At 35.0% G+C, this 27661-nt stretch overlaps 1 protein-coding gene across 7 annotated transcripts in view; it reads right to left on the bottom strand.

The window, feature by feature from the left end:
* ARL15 (ARF like GTPase 15) overlaps positions 1-27661 on the bottom strand; it is a 158188-nt gene that overhangs the window by 24266 nt on the left and 106261 nt on the right. Inside the window, exon 6 of one of the 7 annotated variants that reach the window (XM_026687388.2) lies at positions 3427-3504. The exons of the other annotated variants lie outside the window; for them this stretch is intronic. Within the exon in view, the coding sequence (XP_026543173.1) occupies positions 3451-3504 (54 nt within the window). The 3' untranslated portion in view covers positions 3427-3450. The remainder of the gene's footprint in view (positions 1-3426; positions 3505-27661) is intronic. 7 annotated transcript variants of the gene reach the window in all.

Genomic DNA, 27661 nt, shown 5'->3' with positions numbered 1-27661 from the left:
CATTAATTCCTAAGCATGAGCACAATTTCTTCTTTGAACATAATCCGAAGCCACAAGGCATCATATAATTAGTTTTGCTGCGTCACCATTTTCACCACAGACTTATATAAGTTTCACAAATATAGAAGTTACTTTGAGGATACAGAAAAGATAAACATTTATCTAATTGTAGATATTCTAATTATCTATAAAAGTGTTTATTTTTCTACGTTCATCCCTGCAAAGATTTGGCACTATTATATAAGTAATACCAAAGTCCAGTTGGCTGAACTATAAAAATTGAAGCAACGGGAAATCTGATGTCTTAGAACAAGAAATTAAACTAATGTGGATAATGCCCATAATAATAGAAGAATGTCTCTTTAACACAGATCTCTACTAGGTATTATTCTGCATACCTAAGTAATACAAGATGCCATCAACTTGAATTGTTTACAATTTTCAATTCTCCCACTTCCTATGGACTTCTCTACAATTACTATGAACTGTTGTACATATTAACCCCTGCCAGTGGTGGGATTCAAATAATTTAACAACCGGTTCTCTGCATTTTCCAACAACCACTTCACCAAACTGCTCAGAAAGTTAACAACTGGTTGTCCCAAAGTGGTGCAAACTAGCTGAATTCCACCACTGACCCCTGCCCAGGTAATATTGAAAATTCTGTCTCATATCCAGTTCACGAATCTTTATGACCCCAGATATTTCACAATATAAAGTGACAAAAATATTGTCCTAAGTTAGAAAGTTCACATTAACTATTACAGGAAGATTTACATGACAGTGAGAAGCCTTGTGACATTAATAAGAGTATTTGGAGAAAAAGTCATTTTTCATTCAATGAATTGTATATGCTGTTCCATATATGAATCCATTTACAGGTTGATGCTTGAAACACTGCCAAGTTTTGCTGTGTAAGATAGATGACAATGTCTCAGTACTTGACTGCTTTTGATACTCATCAAATTTGGTACTCGATGCATTTTGATGAGAAAATTTGTCCCAGGACTGGTCATTTGTTTGGTGCTTGACACACAAGCTACAACTTGCTTGTGTCAGTTGCCTCGTGACTCGCTACCATTTCCAGCCAAAATAAAAGGTCACACATTAATAACATGGTAGTTCTTACCCTGTGCACTACCCCTGCAGTCTTATCTTCTGTGGTCATTTTCTCTATTTTTGCATTTCTTTTCCTCACCAGTACAGATGGAGTGAAGTTTTTATTTAATTTAATCTAAATATTAATTTTAGCTATATTTCTCATGTAAAGATATACAACCCTATCTTTTTATATGTTGCCTTAAAATGTGCATTGTCTTTGGTTTGAAAGTATAAAATTTATTTCCATTATTCCTTATGAGAAAATTTTTTTTTGTACTTAACATTTTTGGTACTGGTAGCACCTCCCAGAACCAATTAATGACAAATATCCAGGTACCATTGTAAAGGTAATGTAGATTAATAACACACAAATTAATATATAATCTACTACTGATATATTTAGTTATAGTTGGTATCATGCCAAATGCCTAGCAACATTCAACAATTTTGAAGACATCCCAGTTCATATCTACATCAAGAATACATGTACATGGGAAGTCACATTCACACAAAATTGCATATTCAAGCATTTTAGGAGCTGAGTTTTATTAATCTATTGTATCCAAAACTCAAAAGGTTTTTCTCTTTTACTCAAATCATTGAAAAGGCGCTTCTTTCTTTTTAACATTCTGTTTTTGAATTTCCAGGAAAAAGTCTGGAAACTTTAGAAAAATAAATATTTCAGACAAACTGTTCCATCTTCTCCACACACTGTTTTCCAAGGCTTCATAAAAACAAGTACCAAAACTTTTATTTCAAGTTTTAAAATGTGGTTTCTTACAACAATTTCATGGAACTACATGCTTTCCAGTGGGAAGGGAAAATAGCTTGAAACATTAAACCACCTTGACAGAAATATTAAATTCTCCAAGTGGCAATAGTAGAGAGTTATTTAATTCATATAGTTTACTGTTGACTTTGGAAAGTGGTAGTATAATGTAAACAAAGTATGCATAATAACATTGGATTGTCATGTAGGAATGTTGCTCTGTGGTGACCATACTGATGCAATATCCTCAGATAAACCTATTTTGAAAAATAGTTTTAAATATTTGTGGAAAACTTATATTTCATAACAAGACCAAACTTTTTCATAGGAAGGCCACCGAGCAAATAGTTACACAATGGGCAAAGTAATAACAATGTTTTAAATTAATGTTTGTCCAAATACTGACTTTCTATTAGGTATTGAATTAATTCACACACGTGTGTGTGTGTGTGTGTGTGTGTGTGTGTGTGTGTATTTTCCATTTAAATTGGAGGTGCAACAGAATTGATCCATGAAGGCTATTACAACGTTAAAAGGTTGGATTTACTGTATATTGCAAAAACAAAGGGAATAAATCAGAAAGGATTCCTATATCTGGAAATAAAATGAGATACTGAGATGAATTATCAAGTTATATAATGCTGGGTGGAAATTCTGAGAATTATTTTCCCAAAATATCCAGGGGACACTGCATACAGCACAATATAAAGCCGAGGATAAATTACCTGCTTGAACTCAGTTTTTTATCAGTAATTTTTTTAAAGCAAAGAGAAGATGTGTAAACTGTTAGGTATTCTCATCTCTTTTTATCAACCAAGTGGGAGCATGATGCCTTCATTTACAAAACTTTGTGTCAATGATTGGATCAATGGTATTGCCTGCTGCAGCTGTCATGAGACAGCTGCTCTTTTTGCTTACCCAGTGATTTTCTTTACTTGTCATTTTATTAGTCATTCATTCCAATCTGAAAATACTGCTTTTTTAATAATGAGTGTTCGCTACAGTGATCACTCTTGCCTAGAGATCAAACTAATAGTGCTGTAACATGAGGTGATATTTAACAATGGCTCCAAGACAGAAGTCTTAACTGGGATGGAAACCACCACTTACTGTGGCAATTCTTTTTGTGAGAGGAGTATATCATGTGCAAACGACTTGCAAACTACTATGCTCAAAGGCATGAACTGGATAACATGTCAGTAAGTGATTCCTAGGTGAAATTATCTCTTCAGAGTGTTTTCAGGTCTGAAATTACTATTATCACAAGGGATTAAAGCTATTGTAGCACCTTAAATTAGTTAACTTATTAACTGTGCAGAGTAGGCCAATCTGAAGAGAGCAAATTAGTGGAAGTTATGAATTCACTTTAGAGCGTTTATTGAATCTGTGTGGTTTATCATGAAGCATATGAAATAACAGTATCTAAATCATGCAGCATTCATAAAGGCAGATAAATTGTGCCATGCTAAATATGGTTTGAAGGAAAATTACAAACGGAAAACAACTAACAAAGAATCTAGCCAATAGGAGAAAGTCATAATTTCCTGCCCACCGACCTTTTATGAAGATCTGAATCTTCTTCAATGTTCAAGCAGGATTTGTAGATGGAAAATCTGTTTAAACATGAAGAAAGGCTAAAAGAGAGAGAGAAAGAGAGATGGACTATACAGTTAATTTTCTACTACATCTTTAATGACATTTTCTGGTAGAATTTACTCTGGAAGCTATTTCCAATGGCAGGAACATAACAGCATTATAAGTACAGTTCAAACGAACTGAGAAGGAATAATATACTAGTATCAGTAGCATCGGGAGCAGATGCTAGATGTGTTCTTAAACATTTGGACTCTTATTTATGTAGGAGTACCAGACTGTCAATATATCTAAGGTTGGCTCATCCTTCCATCCTTTTGAGGTGGGTAAAATGAGGACCCAGATTGTTGGGGGCAATATGCTGACTCTGTAAACCACTTAGAGAGGGGTGTAAAGCATTGTAAAGTGGTATATAAGTCTAAGTGCTATTGTTATTTATATTCAATGAGGGCTCTTTTTGTATGATGCCCAAACTATGAAAAACTCCCCCAAGAAAAGGTAAAAATTCTTTAAAATTGTTATTCATATCTATAATATTTTAGCTGATTGAATGCTTTCAACGTTACATGTTTTACTTCTTGAAACTGCATTATATTAAGAAGGTACAATTTTGTATTTAACCAATGCAATGGAATATACTTCTAATTATACAACATTTGAAAGCAAGTGAGCTATACGTGGGAAAGTGACACAACTTAAGAAAGAATAAAATAAAAATAGAGTTATTGCATCATTGAAATTAAGTACGAGCAGGTGCATTATGCAAAAACAATTTTGAGGTTTTTTTTATTAAGATATTCTGAAATATCAGGAACTAGCTGTTTTCTGAAAAACCTGAATGCCAACTAATACAGCAGCCTTATGTAAGGTTCAAAGCTATTACTTTATGCCCCAAGGAGTTCAGCTTTTCTCCATTCTGCCAGTCATTAATAGAGAATAGCAACCAAGACATAGGAGGTTTAGAATGCAGAAAAGCATCATGAATAATTAATCTGTTCTAAGCATTTGCAGAAACACATGAAAGGATGAGAAACATGACTACATTTGTTCTAATTGGTAGGATATTTTCCTTACTTGTAGAATATTTCAAGTCATTTGTATTGATAGCTCTAACAATATAGAAAGACAGCTTTAATTAAATATTTCAAAATATGTAAATGTCTATCACTTTATAAACTATCATAAACAAAAATAAATCAGAGGATCACGCATGCGATCACTATTCTCAAGACTCAGAACAGAGACTAAGACTAATGCAACATCTAGAAACTACATCACTCCCACGCATACAAAAGTATGGATCTAGAATGTAGATGTAATTCAGAATATAGATGACATTTTTGTCATAATAAAGAAAGAGCAACTTTAGAGAAACAATCAACAACATCTTCAAAGGCATAAAATTATTAAGGGAAGAAGAAAGCAACAACACACTATACTTCCTGGATATGCTCCTCACCAGGAGAAACAAGGGCAAATTGGAAATGCAGGTCTATCAGAAACAAAAACAAAAACCACATTAACCAAGTGCTCTATTACCAGAGTAAAAACCCAACTTCCCACAAAAAGAGGTGTGTAAGAATATTATTCAAATGAGAAAAAATGTACTGCAACAACCCGGCACACCAGAAAAAGAAAACAGACTGCCTACACAACATTTTCTAAGGAAATGTATACCTACACAATTTTATCAAAAAGTGCCTGACCACTCACCCCACTACAGCATAATCAACACAAGCTATGTCAGAGTTTTAAGAAAGATTTTATTTTATTATTAAAAGTGTTTTAAGAGAGTAAATCCAATTACTGATTAAGTCTTAGGGATCCTGACAAATGTTATGCTTATTGTCCAAATGTATTTATTATAATTATGTGGTAGGGAATCCAAATAATAATGGTGATTAGAAAGCTAGAAAATCTCATGAGTAACACAAGTACAGAGTATTTTGCTAAAATTGAATCTATGCTACCTATACATTCTCTAAATTAAATCAAATTATCAAATAAAAATCAAGACAAATTGTAAACCCTCTAAAAAGCATTGAAATGTTAAAGTGGCCATCTTTTAAAAAAAAATCCTACTGTAAGATTTTAGTGGACAGAAGCCTGCTTTCATGAATGCATAAAGGTTAACTTCAGCTGGCACTCATGGTTGTCGAAAACAATATTCATTTTTAAATTTAAAAAGATTCTTTTTCATTTTGGCAAACTGTGGTAATCTTGTTAGGAGTTCATATTTCCTTATAGGTTGGATGTCACAAAAAGTAAATATAATTGTTGGAAAGTACTCCGCATTTTCTCTGCTGTCTCAAAGATTATTTACTGCATAGAAATTTTTTTAAAAAATATTCTTCAGGCAGCTTAGAATAAAACTGTATAATGCTTATCATTGTCAGCAGTTGTACGTTTCATAATAACACAGACTATACAAACAGTTTGCATATGTCATGAACTGCCTGGAACAATCCTTATCTATGCATTTATATAAGAGAAGTAGTGGAATGAGATTTTTGCTCAGTGAAATCTCATCACAGAACTCCTGGCAGAACCAGTTCCAACTCCTTGTTCTGGATTATCGACCTGGTAAAGTTGCATGCCCTCAAGTTGATGAAAACAATAGCAGGTTGAAAGTGAAAGAATGGCAAGGCAGAGGAAACCATTCAAGGAATGGTGCCATGGGGATACTCATCTAATCAGGAGCCCAGAGATCCTCCAGAGTGATGTGCATCCTGATTTTGACTTGGGCATGGACCATGATGTTTTCTGAATGAAAAGTTCTGACTCAAATTTATTCAGAACTTTTCATACAGAAAACATCATGGTACATGCCCAAGTCAAAATCAGGATGGAAATCTACTCTGGAGAATCAGCGTCAACAATAACTTTCCTTATACTTTGAATTATATTCTTTTTTGGTAACTGCCTTTCTAGATAATTGATTTTTGCTGATGCATATATTATTTCTTGCTGATCAGCCTCTAAAACCTAACCTTGTAATCAGCTGGTATAGCTTGAATACAGGACTGTTACTCAAATCATGCATTTTCTTGCTGATTCTATTTCTAAAGTATGAGTGCGAATAATTCAACCCTAAACTTTGTTTTATGCCTGATATGTTGTTGTCAATACTTATTGTTAATTAAGACTCTATGAAGAACTGATTACTAATGAAACTCCATTATTTGTCCTGTATTCTTTATGAATCCAGTTAAAATACTATCAAACTAAGCTCATTCCTGAGCCACTTCTAGCCCATGAGAAAATCCCATTTTCTTTATGTTGAAAATGTTCCAATTCCTTGAGAAGAGCTTACATTCATCTAAATCCACTATGGATTTACAGGATCGAAAATGCGTGGTAAAGATTATTGCACTACCAAATAGGGATAAGAATTTTGTGCAATTTTGGCAAACTGAAGCAGTCATCAATTGTTTTTAGTAAATTTAAATTACTTTCTCTGGAAGCTACAAAAAAGGTTAGTAAAGTTATCAACCTACCTCTGCCTCACTGAGTTGACTAACCCAATTCTTAAAGAAGTTGCAGCTTATCTACAAGTTTGTAGAAACCTGAAAAAAGATAGTCTGTTTTGATTATAAGAACTTGTTGCTAACCTGAAAGTGCCAATACATGCATGGTTACTGTGTAATGAATTTAATGGCTTTTATCCAGCCAAATTAGTAGCCTCATTTTTTAAATTCACTTCCCATGTAGATGAGAATCTCCTATCCCTGGAGATTCTCCAGAGTCCTGTTTTGGGTCAAAGCTTCCTTGCCTCAATAAGGGTACTGCTAACATGCATAAAACTAGATTGCAAAGCATAAAAACACTGTATACACTCATTCCTGATCAGCGCTTTAATCTCTGGATGCTACAAAAACTTTGCTATTTGTTAAAAAATATTTTTTATCTATATTATAGTAAAAGTCGTCAAACAATAGTAGATGGGTTTATCCCCAAAATCACAGATCAAGATACTGCAACTCAGGCCACAAAAAACAGAGTTGTCTGTTGCTGCTTCAAAGCAAATGGTTTATTTTGTTCTCTAGTAACAATTAAATAAAATGTTTTATCATCAATTTCTTATATGGAAATTTAATTTTGAGTATGACTTATGGTGAAGAGATATTCAGAACAATAAGAAGACATTTTCATTTATACATAAAATTGAAAAAGACAACCTTCACTAATGCCCTTTTCACTAATTCACTATATCCAACCACCATTTTACTTTATAATTTATTGTTAATTAAAAACACATAAAGAAAGCAGATATGCCGCTAAAATTATACTATTATATACCCAATAAGCATTATCACATCAGACTATTTCTTATTCTGTATATTATGAATATTTATACCAGGTTTTTTTGTAAAAGGTGTAGAAAAGAGTATGATAAGAAGTTTGAAAGGCAATATGTAGAGAGGCTTTTCATCATATTATTCAATTGTTTTGACAAATTCCTCCATCTCTTAAATTTTATATCAGCGACATGGTATATCAGATAAGCCTGAAGTCCTGCAAAGTAATATCTGTTCTTCTCTATCTCTAGAATAAAAATAGTACAATGAAAGAAAAAGAGCTTTCTTCTTTGTAAATTAAATTAGACAGTGGCAAATCAAAATATTCAACTAAAACAAAGGAGCAGAAAGTGGTTAAGAAACTTGCATTCGCTTTAGACCCAATGCCTAATCATTTGTAAAGGCTAATGTCTTCCCATCCATGCTCAGGGACAAAAGGAGATGCCTGTTACTGGACACTTATTCAGGATCATTATTACACATTAAATGTATATATCTAGTTCTTCATTTTTAACTGACACAGACCTTGAAGGGCATATGCTGCTACCTAATATCTCTTAATGACAAGTACTAAGGTTAATATTACTATTTGGAATCATTGCTAATTACTTCTTTTTCTCTGTATTTCAGATCAATTTAAGTTGCTCAAATATTTTTTTTTCTAAAAATATAGCTATGGTATATTTTAACTGTTTGCTTTATAATTTGTCAGCTTTTGTATTCTTTGAGCAATATGTCATTATGTCTTTAATTCAGTGTATCTGCAGTAGGATATAGTGTTTAAAATCTAAAAGACTCTAAACATAGATGGTGGGTAAAAACCCGTGAACCATAAGTAAAGTCTTATAGGAACATAGAAAAAAAAAGAGAGAGAGAGAAAGAGAGAGATAGATTGTTCTTCAGTCAGACTTAAGCCATCACTTTCTTCAAAAGAAGAAAAGGCACAAGTTAAGAAAAAGGCACCGCCAAAGACTTTCTGCTCAAAAGTGTATCTCCATGAAGTTTCCTGCTGAGTGAATATGAATGCCCCGAGATCTGGGAAAAGGATCCAAATAGGATTTCAAACATCCAAAAATTTTAACTCAAACATTTAAGTATTTCACCACACTGCTATTGATTCGATTTTTTTCTATCTTAGTTTAAGGAGGTGCTAAACAAAAGCAGACAAGTCCTACATGTATTTACATTCCAAAGTTCCCCTTTACTAAACCTTCCTCCAATCCCCCAACCCTCTCATCACTTCAGAGCTAAACAAACCGTAAAGTCTAACCTGATGTTTGTGGAGCAATGTGTAACTGACTTAAGTAAAATGTTCCTCAAAAAAGATTAGGGGTAAAAAAAAACACCTTTGGTTGTTATTACTTACAGCACTGACCCAGTAGAACACATAGACTAATTCCTGCCTCGCCTCTTTGAAAACATTGATTTTTAATTTATATTTGATCACATTCTCCAGAATGAGATTGAAAGATTGTCAAAATACAATGGGAATCTCTAGATAAAGTTCCAAAAGAATGATTTATGAAAATGTAAGGCAGAAATGTTACAGTGGTGCACCAAAAGATACTTAGAAATGATATAAATAACCTTTATCTATATCTATGGTGTATTATACTTTATGGTGTATTATATTTTCAGGTTTTTTACTATGAAGGTAGGCAAAATAATACTACAAAAATGATTTTGTATAGATTTTTTAAATACAATTCTGTACAACTACCTAATGCAGTATTCTACCTGTCTGAGGACACCTTTACACTTACTAATACAAAATTTTCAGCTCACAGGAATTTGTATTTATACAATAGATGTGACCTGAAAATTAGGTGTCTAGCAATTCTTTTTCTAACTACCAACGGTTACTAAAATGCTTAAACTTTGTTACCTGGAAGCAGTGGTGAGCTGCAACCAGTTTAACAACGTTAACCGGTTTAGCAGCATTCAAAATACAGCAATTTGAAGCTCAACTGCTTACCTTCTAGGGAAGCCCTGGTAAGTAGAACAGCTGAGGGGCGGAAATCAGCTGTGCCGCGCGAATCAACTGAGCCAGAAAAAAGGAAATAAAGGAGAGGATAGAGCTGATGGTCGGAACTACCGGTTTGCTAGAATTGGTCTGAACCGGCATTATCCGACCACTGCCTGGAAGGTGGAATAAAAATGTAATAAATAAATAAAAGGGGATTTCCAGATTCTCTTGATTTTTGGCATCGTAGACCAAAACAACTCTCCTCCTACAATGTCTAGATTTTATCTATTAAAAATGATTATTGTTTCTATTATGTCAAAACAGATTACTTCAGCCCGGGGGTCAGCAACCTGCAGCGCCGGAGTCACATGCGGCTTTTTGAGCCCTCTGCTGTGGCTCCCTGTCACCCTGTCACAGCAGAGGGGTGAAAGAGTCACCCCCCTGTCGTGGCAGTGGCATGGCCGGAGCCTTAGTGCAGGAGCAAAGCACGGCAACAGCATTCTGCCTTCGTCACAGTACATTTGCTGTTGTCGCTAGCAAAGAGAGCTGGGAGAGAATGGTGGGGGCAGATCTTGCAGGGTGGGGGCCATCCCCCAAGCCTGGCCTTCCTCCTTCCTTGTCGGCAGGGCCAAGAGAAAGAAGGGGGCGGCATAGGGAAGCGCTCCCCTCCCCTGCCGAAAGGTTTAGCTCACTGATGAGTGTTAGGGATATACACCCTAGCAGAACGTGCAACGGCAGTTAGTCAGGCAGGCAGATATGTGAGATAAACGTTGTTGTAGCTTGCACTCAGTAAAACAGATACACTGTGCCAGTTAAATAGTTTTTATTCCAGTCAGAGTTATAGCATAGTCAAACAGTCCATATATCATACACTAGTTCAGTCCATCCGGGTATTAATCAGTTGCAAAGTCCAGTGTCGAAAAAGAGGTCAGTAAACTTACAAATAATCAGTCCAGTAATATATCTTTTTGCAGTTAGAGATATGAAGAAAATCAAACCTCTTTTCTTCTCTCAGCAATAGCAGGAAAACACGCAGTTATCACCATCAATCCATCATTGTCAGCAATCCAGTAAAAGCTAACAAACAGTGAGCTCTCTTGCTCCCTCTTATGGTGATTTTACAACCGCACCCAAATACATGTTTTACAGTTACACACACTTAAACTCACTAACATAGTTTATATATATTATTTTACCCAAATTGTTAGGTAACCAATGTTATTCCTAACATTCTCCCCTTTTGGGTAATATAATAATATATATATATTTACAATTTTAGCCCATAGTTTTCACAGCTTTCCTTGTGCTTGACTGAACCTTGGGCTTTTGTAAACTGATCTGCAAAATTTTCTTCAGTCATGCAATATTCCAGTCTTAATAGACCATTTTTTACAGATTGTCTTACATTCAAATATCTAAGATCAGTATGCTTAGATCTCGTTTTCACAGCAATATTTGTAGCCAACCGTATGGCTGCTTGATTGTCCTCATACACTACAATGGCATCATTAACAGTTATTCCCATATCTAATAACAACTGTTTATACAGAATTAAATCAGTACATAATAAAGATAGACATGAAAATTCTGCTTCCATTGTGGACATACTTATGTGTTGCTGTCTAATTGACCTCCAACCAATCAGTGTTTTACCTAATAGTATAGCCATACCTGAAGTTGATTTCCTAGTTTTTATGTCTGTTGCAAAACTTGCATCAGCATATGCACTTAAAATCAGATCATCTTTTGGCTCCAAATACAATGCATAGTGCATTGTCTTTTTAAGATACGCTTATTATACGCTTTAGCGCTTGCCAGTGACGTTCAGTGGGTTCAGTGTTGAATCTCGACAATTGATTAACACCATAAGCAATATCTGGCCTTGACCAATTACTAATATACGATAAACTACCTATTAATGATTGATAAATAGTCTTATCGAATTTTGAAGTTTGAGCATCAGTACGGCAAAATTCCTGACTCATTGGAGTTTTTGCCGACTTACAAAGTTCCATTTTATACATTTTTAGCAATTGGTAAATTTTATCTTCTTGTGATATCTTAAAGCCACTCTTGGTTTTGTTTATTGTCAATCCTAAATACTGTCTTATCCTCCTAATTGCTTTAATTTTATCCTCTTACCTAATAATGATATTATTTCAGTAGCTTCATTATTAGTTTTGTAATTAAAGCAATATCATCTGTAAACAACAATAATAATGACACTATTCCATTAGTCTCTCTCTTAAATAAACATGGATCAGCTAAACCTGCTTTAAACCCTATATTGTTTAACTCCTTAACAATATATTGGTTCCATTCATAACCAGATTGTTTCAATCCATAGAGACTCTTTTTCAGTTTCCAACAGTCATTATTAGTTTTATTATCCTTAATGCCTACTGGTTTTCTTAAATATATAGTGTGCTGCAATGGTGCATGCAGATAGGCAGTTTCTACATCTAAATGATTTATGATATAGTTTTTCTTAGCTGCCCACACTAAAGCTGCTCTCAAGGTTGTTGCCTTTAAATTTGGTGCAAATACTTCATCATAATCACATGCAGTTTGATTAAATCCTTGAGCTACTAACCTAGCCTTATGGGTAACAGTCCCATTTTTACCTGTTTTTAACTTAAATATCCATTTGCAGCCAATGGACTTTTCACCTGGAGGTAATTTGGCATTTTCATAAACTTTCATTTCTTTTAATGAATTTAGATCCTTCTGCATTGCCTTATGCCAATTTTCCTGATCCTTTGCAGGATACATCCTAAGTTCTTCAATAGTAGTTGGAACTTTACTAACTTGGCAAACTACACTTGCTTGGTACCTGTCAGGTGGTCTGGTTTCACATGTAGAACATCTAGGTATTACAGGGCTTACAGGTCGACTTTCATGTACTACCTGTTCCTGATTATCTATTTCTTCCTGTTTTGGTCCTATATGCTCTTCCTGAACTTCCTCTTTAATTGTACTCTTCTTATTACTGATTTGTTCTGGTCTTTTGTAGGTTTCTATAATTACTTCCTTACTTGAATCTTGCTCCAGTTTTTCCCATCCTACATGTTCTAGGAATTGTGCACTAGCACTACAGTAAACTCTAGATGTACCTTTTCCCCAGAATCTATATGATTTGTGATTAGATTCATAACCTACAAAGAATAACTTTTTAGCCCTATGCTGCCCCTTTTGTCTCAGTTGTGTAGGGATATGCACCCATGCTGGTGCTCCAAATGTGTGCATGTAGCTTAGGTCAGGTTTTCTGCCATGCCACCGTGTGAATGGTAATTCACCAGTTGTTGAGTTAACAACATTATTCAATATATGATTTCCACACATTATTGCTTCTCCCCACAAAGTTTCAGGTAATCCTGAATCCAACAACATAGTACGAGCCATTGCCTGTATTGTTTGGCCTCGTCTTTCTATAAAGGCATTATGTTGTGGCCTATATGGTGCAGACTTTTTATGTTCAACACCTGCCATCTTCAGTCTATTTTGGAATTTATTATTTATAAATTCCATACCATTATCAGTGACAAGAGTTACTAATTTCCTTTTAGTTTTTCTCTCTGTAAATTTCAACCAATTAAAGAAATTCTGATGTGTTTCCGTTTTACTCTTCATTAAATAACAGAAACCATATCTGGAATAATGATCCATTATACTTAGTATATAATGAGCACCTCCCACACTTGGTTTTTTAGGACCTATAATATCAGCAAATACGACCTCTAGAGGCTCTTTAGTTTTAAATCCATTAATTCTATTTGCTGGTATTACCTTGCTTTTTTTTTGACTACACGCATTGCAGTGCAAATACTTACTGCAAGGCTTCAGTTTTATACCTTTAGATAGTTCTACCGTTTGTTTAAGCATTTTAAAATTTATATGCCCTAAACGTCTGTGTAACAAATGTATGCATTCATCATGAGGTTTAACATTATTATATACCGTGTTAGCTACCTCTAATGAATTATCATTTAACACATACAATTCACCTTTTAAAGTTGCAGTCATTTTTTTACCTTCTTTTTCTATTATGCAACTTTCTCCCCTAAAGGTAATTACATAACCTAGTTTAACCAAAACTCTAACCGAAAGCAAATTAAACTTAAGTTGTGGTACATATAACATTTTTACATTTTCTCTTATGCAAGAACAATATCCTATACCTTCACCTTTAGCTTTCAGTTTCCAGCCATCAGCTAACGATATCTGCTGTGAACTCGTGGACATCTTAACAAATCTTTTCTTATCTTTCATTATGCAGTGCGATGCTCCACTATCTACAACCCATAAATTATTATTCACAGTTTCGTTGCTATACATGGCTAATTCTAAACATTTTTTATCCTTTTGATGCCTTTTACCATTCTGGCTGGCATTGTGGCGTTTTGCTTTCTTGCAGAATCTAGCCAAATCTCCTTTTCCTCCACAATTAAAACATTTTCTAATTGTATAGGCTGACAAAGATATTTTCTCTTCTTTATATTGTGGTTGTTCCCTTCTGAGTTGATCCCTTTCAAGCCTTCTCCTGGCTTCTTCAATTAATCTGCCAGTAATGTCAGTTAATGTGAGGTTATCTTTTGGCAAAACTTCAAGTGAAGTTACGTAGTCATCGTAGCTCTCATCTAAAGAAGACAAAATTATATAAACCTGATGTAGTTCTGTGAAGATAAGTTCTTTTTCATGCAGTTCCTGAAAAATTCTCTTCATAGTGTTTATATGATTCAGCATGTCTCCATTCTTTTGAAGATGTGTTCTGAACAGCTTCCGTGTAAGATTTATATGTGCTCCTACACTGTCTCGAACATAAATCTTCTTTAAATTCTCCCAACATTTCGCAGCTGTTTCTTCTCCACGAATATGGGCAAGCTGCTGGTCAGAGAGTGTCAGTCCTATTATACAGAGAGCTTGCTCATTCTTCAGTTTATATTCTTGTATTTTCTGGGCATCATCCTCATCCTCCGGATCCCATGCATCTACCTCTGGTGGGTTTTGAATTATACTCCACAAACCTTCTCTGCGTAGAAGTAGGCTGCATTTCATAGACCATGAAACATAGTTTGTTCCATTCAGTTTGGATATTAGAGACAAACTTTGTAAATTGACTTGTGCAATCTTTTTCTGGATATTAAACTATAATTAATAAAACACAGCTGTCTGTTTACAGTATTGTGTAACTACACAAAACTCTCACTTTATATAAGCCTGTTATATCCTGGTTAGTCTGACTGTGCAGCCTGGGCCCATAACCAGTGTTAGGGATATACACCCTAGCAGAACGTGCAACGGCAGTTAGTCAGGCAGGCAGATATGTGAGATAAACGTTGTTGTAGCTTGCACTCAGTAAAACAGATACACTGTGCCAGTTAAATAGTTTTTATTCCAGTCAGAGTTATAGCATAGTCAAACAGTCCATATATCATACACTAGTTCAGTCCATCTGGGTATTAATCAGTTGCAAAGTCCAGTGTCGAAAAAGAGGTCAGTAAACTTACAAATAATCAGTCCAGTAATATATCTCTTTTGCAGTTAGAGATATGAAGAAAATCAAACCTCTTTTCTTCTCTCAGCAATAGCAGGGAAAACACGCAGTTATCACCATCAATCCATCATTGTCAGCAATCCAGTAAAAGCCAGCAAACAGTGAGCTCTCTTGCTCCCTCTATGGTGATTTTACAACCGCACCCAAAATACATGTTTTACAGTTAAAGTGATACACACACTTAAACTCACTAACATAGTTTATATATATTATTTTACCCAAACTAAGTTAGGTAACCAATGTTATTCCTAACAATGAGCCTTAGCTCTTCAGATTATCTAAGAGATCTTTCGCCAGTTGTTTTATTCCTACCCTACTAACATCAGTGGGAAGTCAGCTATCTTAACAGACATGGTAGGAAAGAGAAGAAGGCAAGAAATTGTCTCTTTGTTGGTGACAATGATTGCAGCAATCTTAAAGATGGTTCTAGAAAAAGGAAGATGGTTTCTCAGTAGTTATTCTGATGAAACGGAAGAGGAAGTATCTATTTTCCATGCCTAGCAAGGCAGTGAGGAAAAGTATTTAGAAACAGCCCACAATTTCAGCATTAAAATCTGCATGTTAAACATTTCCACTTAAAAATAATGATGCACTGAATTAAACAACAAAATATGCTTTATATTTTTGCAATAATATGTCTTTGCAATTCTTTGTCATTTGATAAGAATAAAGCCAGTTATGCTGAATCCTGTCTGAACCAGATATATGAATAAATTTTGCAACTTATAACAATAGGAAGATTAATAGAATAACTATGCCCTTGGAGATATAGCCCCTGTATTTTGTCTAACTAAAACAGATTGCATTAAAAATGGATTGCAAATTTTTAAGTTAAAATATTTGCAACAATGGTTTTCAGTTTGTTTTATTTATTGAATTTATATAGCCGTTCATTTTATGTGCAACTTACTTTGGCCAGTGTATATAACCAAAACACAAGCTAACAATCACCTTAAAAAGTTAAAATGCTAAAAATAAAAAGACAGGGAAGAATAATGTTGAAATTAGGATTTTTAGGATGCAGGACATTGGGACATTTTTAGGATATAGCAATTAGAACATTTAGGACAGGGGTCACCAACCTTTGGGGCCTCAGGCCCCACCAAACTCATAATTTTAAATCCCAGGGACCACTAATATGAATTTTGACTGACAGTGGCTTGCTGACATTGGAGAGAGAGAGAGAGAGAGAGAGAGAGAGAGAGAGACAGAGACAGAGACAGAGACAGAGACAGAGACAGAGACAGAGACAGAGAGAGAGATTTGATCTAACCTCCCTCCCTCCCTCTCTCTCTCTCACACACATACACACACACACAAACACAAACACAGAGAGACAGGGGCGGAATTCAAATTTCTTAATAACCGGTTCTGTGGGCATGGCCTAATTTGTGGGTGTGGCTTGGTGGTCATGTGACTGTATGTAAATATTATATGTATGTGGCTTGGTAGGCATGGCTTGTATGTAAATATGATAAATATTTATACAAATATTGATTTTTTTATAAAAAAGAGCAACTTTTACCCAAAATCAGGCAAAGCAGGCAGGCAGACTGGGTTGTTCACAGAATCACAGATTCATTCAGAGTTCTGTGACAATGGCTACCTGAGTCTGTCACATAAAATTTGCTTGCAAGCAAACCCATAAAATTTGCTAGCAAGCAAACTCACAAAATTAACTCACAACACACCATGTATACTGAGTTTTTTATTTTAAAAAAGAGCAACTTTTACCCCAAATCAGGCAAAGTAGGCAGGTAGATTGAGTTGCTCACCGAATCACAGATTCACTTAAAGATCTGTGTTTCTGCCAACGGCTAGCTGAGTCTGCACTGCTTCAGTCCTAAGGAAGGTTCGGCTCTAAAGATTAGCTAGAAAGCAAGAAATCCAACAATTTCCTGCTTTCTAGCTAATCTAAATCTCCTGGCACAGCAGAACAGCTGATGGTCGGAAAAAGGAAAAATAGCAATTTAGGAGGCAAGTTTGTCAGGTAAGGAATGGGAGGGGAGGGTTCCCACAGGCCATGTGGGCGGCGCAGCCTTGTGTTCCTGTGCAGCTTGGATTAATTGCTTTGAGGGGTGCTCTGGGGGTGGCATTTCTCTGTGGACCACCAAAATTTTCTCACAGACCACCAGTGGGCCACAGCCACAGCCCACTGGTTGGCGACTGCTGATTTAGGATATACAAGGTAGTTTGTCTACAAATAATATATAATAATAAAATTACAAAAACTTTATAAAGAACAACCACTATTTTAATATGGTGACAATTAACACTCAAAGGCCCTACCAAAAATTTCATTTTCCAAGCTATCTGAATGGTAAATATCAAGAGGATTTAAGGGAGGCTGTTCAATAAGAAATGGACTGTCAGAAAAATACCGTTTTTCTTTCCCTCCCTCTCTCTCACACACACATACACAATAAAGAAATACATAGATTAGATAGATAGATAGAAAGATAGAAAGAAAGAAAGAAAGAAAGAAAGAAAGAAAGAAAGAAAGAAAGAAAGAAAGAAAGAAAGAAAGAAAGAAAGAAAGAGATATACAGTATAGATATACAGTGGCAATGTGATATTTTAGTTTTTTCTTTTTAATAAATTTACATACAATTCTAAAATTCTGCTTGCATTTTGTGATTATGTGGTACTGAATGTAGATTAATGAGAAAAAAATGAATTTAAACAATTGTAGAACCAGGCTGCAGCATAACAAAATTGATAGAAGTGAAGGGAGTTTAAATACTTTCTGAATGCACTGAAAATATATAGTAAATAGATACCGGTATCTACCAGGATGAGTGTACCAGAACTTGTCAGAAAGAAATAAAATCACATTCTCTCAATCTATTACAGAACTGGATGTGTGTAGATACAGAATCCTATATGACAATGAAAAACATTCAAAAGCACTAATACTAATATACTGAACAACTGACTTTTTCAGTTTTCATTTTTCATTTTAAATAAAATTTTCATCCATGTAGTTTATTAAAGGAAAAACAGTTTAGCACTTTTTAATTTTTCTTTTATTCCAAGTATTTATTACCACTGCTTAATATTACATAAAAGAAAAATAGTAATACAAACCGAATGCATCTCACCATGTCTTAAAGCTATTCTAAAAATCAGATTCGTTTAGTTATTACTTAAACTTTCTCTTGAAATTCAGGTGTAATCCCTAAGGCTTTATAAACAAAATGCACTTAGCTCAACTATAGAACATTGTATTTGTCAAGGAGTACTTAATTATATTTAGCTAGGATGATTATGATTACGATTCAGTCTACAATTGCTGTAGCACAATATGGTAGACAAAGAATTAAACCTTGAAAAGGTTTTGACATGTACAATTAATTAATAAGCTTCTTGGGTTGTTTTCCCTTTGAATATTCTCATCCATGGAATTCTTTCCCAGCTCTCTTTATTGAAATCAGCTGTCTTAAAAGTCCAAGACTCTAGTTTGTGTTTGTTCTATTGCTTGTGCTTGCATAATGTTAAATTCCAATACTGCATGATCACTTCCCCCCGCCCAAGGTTCCTGTAACTTCAACATCTTCTATCATTTCATCTCTGTTAATGACAATCAAGTCCAATATGGCTGACCCTCTGATTTCCTTCTTTACCTTTTGGAAGACAAAGTTGTCTGCTAGGTTTGTCAGGAATCTGATCTTCCACAAAGTGCAGAATAATGTCAAGATAGTTAAAGTCTTCCATTAATATTGTGGATTATTTTATCCATTAAGGCAAATGTTTGGCGTCTGTTTGAGGTAATACACACACACACACACACACACACACACACACACACACACACACACACAAGCATACACAGACACTATAATCTGTACAAACTGACATTCTATAGATTCACCCTGCCAACTATATACAGTTGTACTATGTACCCTGTCAACTATGAGACAGTTAACATCACATCATTAATTAATTAAACACCTTTACTCTTGTGTTTCTATTGTGGTCAGTGGATTCAGAAATGCTGTGAACAAATAGCAGAAATTATAATTATTGTTTTAACAACTGTCTGCTTTTGCAAGATCTCAAGATTAAGAATATTAAAAACATTTATTATATTAACATGCTAAAATTCTGTATTTAATGAAGAATCATCAAAGTACACCTGTAATTCTCCAGGCAGTCAACCACAAGATATAAGTAAAATCTTGTATTATATAATTTACAGGAGTAATTCATTCTCTCTCTCTCTCTATATATATATATATATATGTGTGTATGTATATGTGTGTGTATATATATATATATATATATATATATATATATATATATATATATATATATATATATATATATATATATATATTGGAAAGCAGGTGGGAAGCAGGCAGGCTGTGTGGGCAACTAGCCAAAGAATGAATAGAAAGTGTTCTTTTTCTGAGGAACCTTCGAAGGAATGTGTTGACGTGTTGGACAATTATCCCAGCTCCTTCTGGCTGATTTTCATCCATGATAATTGGCATGAATTCACATTATAACTGATTGGGAAAATTCACACTATTCCAACCACACCCATCATACCAGTGGGTTAGCTCAGGACAAGATAGAACTTTTTACACAGTTTTGCTTTGGTCTCTTTTTACAATGATCCATATCCATGGCTCTGAACATGAAGCAGATTGCAAATCCATAGAAGGTGTATTATTTAGAAATGTCTTCTCAACTTCCGCAGCAAAAAAACAACAATAAAGTATTTCTGGAATTATATCACAGTTTCAATGAATAAACAATCACCTACCAAAAAGTATAATTTACCGCTACTACCCAGTTATTATTTATTCTGATTATTGCTAAATTTTTATTCTATTAAACTTTAATTATTAGAAGCAGGATTATGTTACTCAGAATATTTCACATCCCCAAAGCAATCCACAGAGGTTTTTAATTATACATTGACTTATAACCCAAATAAAGACGAGAACTTTCATTGCTAAAGTGATGCAGTTATTATGTGAGTTTCATCTGATTTTATTACCTTTTTGCCATGGTCATTAAATGAATCTGGCTCCCATTGACTTTGCTTGTCAGAAACTCCCTACAAAGGTCACAAATGGTCATCATTTGACCCTTAGATGTTGCAACATCATAAATACATGTTGGTTGCCAAGTTTTGATCACATGATTGCAGGACTATTATGGTCCTGCAGTAATACAGAAATTAAAATTGACTATAACACTTTATGGATAGATATAGCCTACTTTTTATCTCCTAAGGAATTCTTTTATTTTGGTTATATTAGTTTTTCATTTTTTCCGACATGAGCATTTCATCCAATTGGTACATTGTATATTTCTGAAAAAAATCCTCAACAAACCAATTTTCAAGTAGTTTTCATTAACACAATACATAAATTCAGTGTTGTATATTTTACATTGATGTTTACATCAGTAACTAATTGCCATTAGTGTATACTTTTGTGATAGGGTAACTGCATTGCCAAATTACATAAATAAAAAATATTGATTTTGAGGGAGATGGGCCATCAAGAAATATAAAATATAGTAAATAAATAAATAAGCAAGCAAGGAAAATGAATACTTTTCTGACTCATCCATGCTTTGATTAAAGGGAAAATTTAGCAGCAAATTTTCCCTTCAGCAAATTTATTAGTTGCACAATCACTATCTTATCCCCTATGACTGAAGCTCTACCTCCTAATTTTTAACATGTATTGCATAAAAGGTATTATTCTGAAACCTGTTTATTCAATGTTCATTTGCAATATAAATATAAAGAGTATTTTTTCTGAGAAATGCTTGAATTTTAAATTATCTACTAAAAATTTACTATACTATGCTAAAGTTAGTACAATTGTTGAAATGTATATGAAATTAAAAGATTTATAGAGAAGATGATGTAAGCTTTAGCCACTCAGCTTTCAATAAACAATGTAGGAACTCTTGAGTTATATTTTAGCAGGAAAAAAGCCCTAGTTACCGTATTTGCCGGCGTATAAGACGACTGGGCGTATAAGACGACCCCCCAACATTTCCACTCAAAATATAGAGTTTGTTATATACTCGCCGTATAAGACTACCCCTCTTCCACACACCTTCCACTTTTGCACTTTTTTTTTTTTTTGACGCACTTTTCTGCTTTGGACAATTTTGAAATGAGCTAATCCAATTTTGAACCAAGAATATGCAAATAGCTATGGAGTTTAGAAATGAGTTTTAAAAATATTTTTCATTGCTTACCATTAAGCGTAAAATATGTTGTAAATAAAATGAGAACACAGGAAACGTTCTCTTCTCAATACAGCTGATCTCTCTCTCTCTCTCTCTCTCACACACACACACACACACACACACACACACACCAAAAACCCGGACACTGAAAAGGCTGCCAAGGAACAGTATATTCAATGCCTTCTCTTTAATCAAGAAACAAGGAATTCCTTAGAATCTTTTTTTTTCCCAAGTGGCCCTCTTAAAAAAAAAAATGGAGGTAACACTTTCATTCAAAAAGTCTTCCAGTATCTGGAGTCGCTCAGACATATTGAAGTGAGGCAGGAGAGTAAGTGAAATTTGAAATGATCCAGCTACCGTTTTCTTCCCCTCCCGCCCGAAGGCCATTATCTCCACGTCAAAACGAACGAGGGGGGCAAAGAAGCCAAACACGCTAAAAAGGATCTCTTTATTTTCCTACACAAGGTCACACCTACTTTTCCGCATTCAAAGGACAACCTCTCCTCACCACCACCACACACACACACACACCCCAATACCCGCAAACAATGTTCTGGGCATTAATCACCATTGCTACATTAACCTGGTAAATTTATACCCTGCCTCCCCCAGTGTTGCTTTGACGGGGATTTCACACAGCGGGGTGCTCGCTCGCTCTCTTCTCCGCTCTCCCACCGTTCGCACATGTTGGAAGCACCGTAAAACCTGATAACCCACCCGGGGCTCCCCATCCTTAACCTACAGCCGCCCGCATGCAAAAACCTGCGTGCAAAAGAAAAAAGAAAAAGAAAGAGTACGCCGCACGTGAGGATCTTCGAATCCTCTCCCTCCCCACACCACTAAGGAAGGAAGAGGGGGAAAGGTTGCGCGCGTGGCGAGTGACACCCGCCACACACACACACACACACACACACACACCACTCCCCAGCCTCCCTCCCGGCTGCAACTCAAGCTCAAGTGGGAGTCGAGTCCTCCGGCGTATAAGGCGACCCCCCACTTGGAGGCATGTTTTCAGGGCAAAAAGTCGTCTTATACGCCGGCAAATCGGTACATCTTTGCATGAGCAAAAAATGCCATACAAATACACATACCAAGAAACCCAGATCCTTTTGCACCCTTAATGTTGTCCTAACCAGTATATTTTTTCTACACTTACGTCTTTTTTTTCTACCCATATGAATTCTTCTAACTCCACCAGCCTCCTGAATCTTACACAATCCCCTAAGGAAATTGTTATTCTTGGGGCATCTGCAGGTCAAATAATCTTTTCTAAAACCAAATCCAAGTAATTTATAACTAGACATTGAATTTATAACTAGATGTTGAATAGTACAGAACCTATGATGGAGTTCTGTGTGCTCCACTCTACATTTCATTCCAGCTTGGGTATTGGGTTCATTCAGCTCTGAATATAAATACTATACAATAATCTAGCCAACACATTTTACCTTCTCTTTCTTTACTGATTTAAAGAAAAGGATCACTAATTAATGGAACAACATGAAATATATTAGAAAGGAAAGGTGAAGAAAATAATGCAGAAGAGGTGAGATTACCTATGCAACTATGTAAGTGAAATGCCAAGTCTAAAACCTTCTAATGGCAAAAGCAATTGAGTAGAACTTTGCAATATTTCTGGAAAGCTTCTGTGAAAAATCTGAGTCCAAGAAGTGAACCATTTCAATTTCTGGTCATCCAATGCACATAAGTCAGATCCTTGACTTACAACCATTTATTTAACAACTATTTGAAGTTACAATGGCACTGAAAACATTAATTTAAAATTTGGGTGCTTGGCAACCAATATGTATTTATGATGGTTGCAGTGATTCCCATTTGTGACCTTCCCAGCTGGCTTCCAACAAACAAAGTTAATAGGGAAAGCTGGATTCACTGGATTCATGGTGGTTCATTTAATGAATACAATAAAAATATCCTAAAATCGGATGCAATTCACTGAATGACTGCATTGCTTAGTGATAGTTCTGATTCCAAATGTGGTTATAAGTCAAGGACTACTTGTATATACTAATTATCATAGAGAGGAGTAAAATGTAGGCAATTGACTCAAGTAAGGACCCTGAGGAAATACAAAAATGCCCTGTCAGTATAGATGAGAAGGAATTATCCTTGCTAATTAGCCTTGCAACTGTAGTTGAAAAACTGTGTAACCTCCTTGGTAATATATTTTCTAAGATATTTTCTTTCACTATCCTTGTCAACTAAAGTGGATGCTTTTTCAAAAAGGGAGATCAGATCGGTTTGGAATTATTTATTCTTGATAAACACAAGCAATGAATTTATGCTGCTAAGCAATTTATATTTTGAAATGTTCACAAGCCAAGCACTCTAATCTATATGCATATCATGTATATACAATGTGTCTCGAGTATGCATTTCAACTTAAGCAAATATTTCAGCACAAATATTCTCTGGCTTTAACTATATTTATTCATTATCCTTAAAAAAGTCTTTTCAAGTAACATTTTTCAAGTGACAAACATAAAGTATAGTTTACAAAAATGATTCTGGGCAAAATATGGCATACAAATATACTGAAGATATATAAGTAGTGCCTGATAATGTATTATTACAGAATCAATAAAATCACTATTAATATTTATATTTATTTCTCAATTCATTTTGAGTACTGTTTAATTCACTTTATATATAGATTCTATATTTAATCTCTAAATTAAGCACTGTAAGAAATCAGTATAATTTACTCTAAAGTTCTGTACTGTTTCAGAATCTTGAAATTCCTAAGACAATAACCTATTACACTGACTGATTTCAAGTTACTCCACCCTTATTATTTAGGCCAAGTGAAAATAAATATATAAAAAGCTGAAGAAACAATAATTTTCTTGTAAACTCTGATAAGCCAAATCTGGTTATGCTTCCATAATATTTCACAGCATTTTAATAACATAACTTTAAAGCATACTAAAATTCTTCTGCCAACATATAAAAAATAGTTTCAGCCCTATAAATATACATCAGAACAACAACTGAAATACTATCATATTGATTCTTGTGTGGCATCACAACACTTCAAAAGAAGCTAACTAGCTGGATGTAGCTAGAGCACCCTGGTACTATGACATCAATCAAATACCTAGCCTATTTGTATCTTCCTCTACCTTTATAATTCAAAATAGCCCTAGTGCTATTTTCCCTCCTCTTTGGCTCTGAAACACAGATGTTGAAAGTGCACGAGTCAAGTGTCTGCAATAACACAGAACAAGAGAACAAAACTATATTAAGAGTAGTCAATATTTAAGAAATATTTTCAGTTTAGGCACGAACAGGGAGGGAGGGAGGCAGGGAGAGAGGGAGGGAGAGGGAGAGAGAGAGAAATGGAAAGTGTGTGCTTTGTCCTGTCCTTGAAAAGCTTCTCAAGGGCAAATTAGTTTGGACATAATAAAACACAACGTCCAGTAGTCACTAGAACTGCCATAGGTTTGTTTTTTTTTCATTTGCTTGTAAATAGCAAAGTCTGACACTGAAAGACATATGGAGGAGGGTCATTGGGATTTACCGTCTTTGCTTCATGAAGCTGATGCAAGTGTGGGGAGGCCTACATACAACAGCTGCCCAGAATATCCAGAACCAATTGCCAAATAAGGAAAGCCTTTTATATCTGCGTTAGCAAAGTCAATACTGCTCTGTTCAGTTATACAATCTTATACAACTGTTCTCTTCAGTTATACTTGCTTATACAAGTAGTCAACTTACAACGGTTCATTTAGTGACCGTTCAAAGTTACAACAGCACTGAAAAAAGTGACTTTTGACCGTTTTCACACTTATGACCCTTGCATCATCTCTGGCGGTCACATGATCAAAATTCAGACGTTTGACAATTGGCCCATATTTATCACCGTTGCAGTGTCCTGGGCCCATGTGATCACATTTTGCGACCTTCTGACAAGCAAAGTCAATGGGGAAGCTAGATTCACGAATCAAGGTGAATATGAGTGTCCCAGGATAATGTTGCAGGATACAATCTAGGTCTGTCAGCGGAACCAGAGATTTTGTCTTCTGACCTTTTGGACTCATGCTGGAGTTCATCCTCAGGCAACTTCTCTGAGCCAGCTATCAACACCCAATCTACATCTAAAACCACTACACACAACAGCCACCCTATAAATATCACACACAGAACAGTCCAGACCGCACAGAGAAGTTCCCTAAGGATGTGTTCCAGCATGAGTCCGAACGTTCAGAAGACAAAACCTCTGGTCCCAGTGACCAGTGACTGACCCAGATTGGATCCGGCAAACTAGACTCACTTTACAACAGTTTTAGCTACTTAATAACTGTAGTGATTCACCATGGCAAGAAAGGTCACAAAAGGAGACAAAATTTAATTAACAACTGTCTCCCTTAGCAATAGAAATCTTGGGCTCAATTGTGGATGTAAGTTGACGACTATTTGTAAATTCCATTTACAAAGAGGAAGAACAGAACAGAATGCACTAGTTCTCCCTTTTTCTTTGTAGCTGCCAGCAGAGATCTCTCTTTTATTCTGCAGACCTTCCTTGAATCGTTAGAACTGGAAAAGCAGGATATGTCTACTCAGATCTCTACTTTAAATGTGTAGCAATATTTAGCTTAGGCCATGGTATCACAACTTTCTGAGTAAATGTCACATTTTGACATATGAGTTCAGATAGTCCTCTACTGATGACCACATTGGGATCAGCTTAGCCCTCTACTGATGACCCACTGCTTAGCAAGACAGTTAACTGAGTCACACTGGATTTTGCAATCTTAACAACCCACGCTTGTTAAGAAAATCACTGCAGTTGTTAAGTGACTGATGCAAATATTCAATGAATCCCATTGACTCTGCTTGTTGGAAGCCAACTTGGAAGGTCACAGAAAGATCACATGGGATGCTGCAACCACCAAAAATACATGCTAGATGCCAAGCACCTGAATGTTGACCAAATATGAGGATGCTGCAACAGTCATAAATGTGAGGACCAACTCTCTAAGTCACTTTTTTCAGAGCCGTTGTAACTTTGAATGGCCACTAAGCAAATGGTTACAAGTCAATAATGTATGAAGGATCGATACAAAAATCAAAAGTAATTTTAATTATACTTAAATATAATTAGAATTACAATCAATACAAGTACCCCACCATCCAGTCACATATTTAGTGATGCTCCCACTTCTGATACACTGAAAGTTTGCAATTTGTAAACAAATATTTGGAGGTTTCTAGGGACCACACCAATAGCTATTGGGGCTCCCCTTTTCTTTTCTGTTTAAATAATCATAGATATGAAAGGTAAATAAAACATTATGTAAATGCAGGTGTTCTTATAAATAATGGATCAAATCCATGGATAAAGGTCAGCTTCATTCAAATCATAGCATGTTATTAATCTTTTCTCCCATCTTAAGAGCAGCTGCAGTAACCTTTCTTAAGTTTCTGTTCCCAAACTGTCACAAGCATGAATTATTGATTATAATAATAATTATAGAGTATGCTTAATCTAGTGACAGATTTGACTGCTTCCGTAAAACCAGAACTTATGGTCAGAATGTCATTTTACAAGTTAATATATCTAATATCAGATCTGTCAATCTTTGAATGATTTCTATATTACTGAGCACATTCTGCATTCTCTTCATCATCACACACAAAAATTTCAAATGAGATTTTCATGAGTAGACTCCTGTTGATTCTGGAATATCCAAGCCAATCACAAAACATTCAAAATTAACAAGGGTGTGATCTTGGGCTTGATCCTATGATAATACAAATATAGAGAGATATTATAGCTTTATTTATTAAATTATAAAAAACTTGTATGATCAGATGGAGTTTTCTACAGCAGTGGGCCAATTAAAAACATCTGTTAGAAGAATGTAATTTTTAAAGAGTCAGAAGCCAAACAAAAATGAGGAAACATATGAGGCAGTATCTAAATCAGTCAGTTTTCTATTAGAAATACTCTGTTAGTAACAATGATACCAATTCTTGGCAATACATAAGTCTAAATATATCTTAATAATAAAATATATTTAAATTTAATTTAATCCCTGAATATATTCTTGTCATATTAACATTAATAACTAATACCTTCAATACCTTCAATATAACATCTAACTAGCTAACCTCAGGCATTCAAAATTGTATTTTCT

This window comes from Notechis scutatus, chromosome 2, assembly GCF_049901735.1.
Source record: "Notechis scutatus isolate UNSWTSFEM ecotype Mainland chromosome 2, rNotScu1.2, whole genome shotgun sequence".
Taxonomy (NCBI): domain Eukaryota; kingdom Metazoa; phylum Chordata; class Lepidosauria; order Squamata; family Elapidae; genus Notechis; species Notechis scutatus.
Note: the sequence above shows the minus strand (reverse complement) of the source record. Positions and strands in the feature narration are given on the sequence as shown.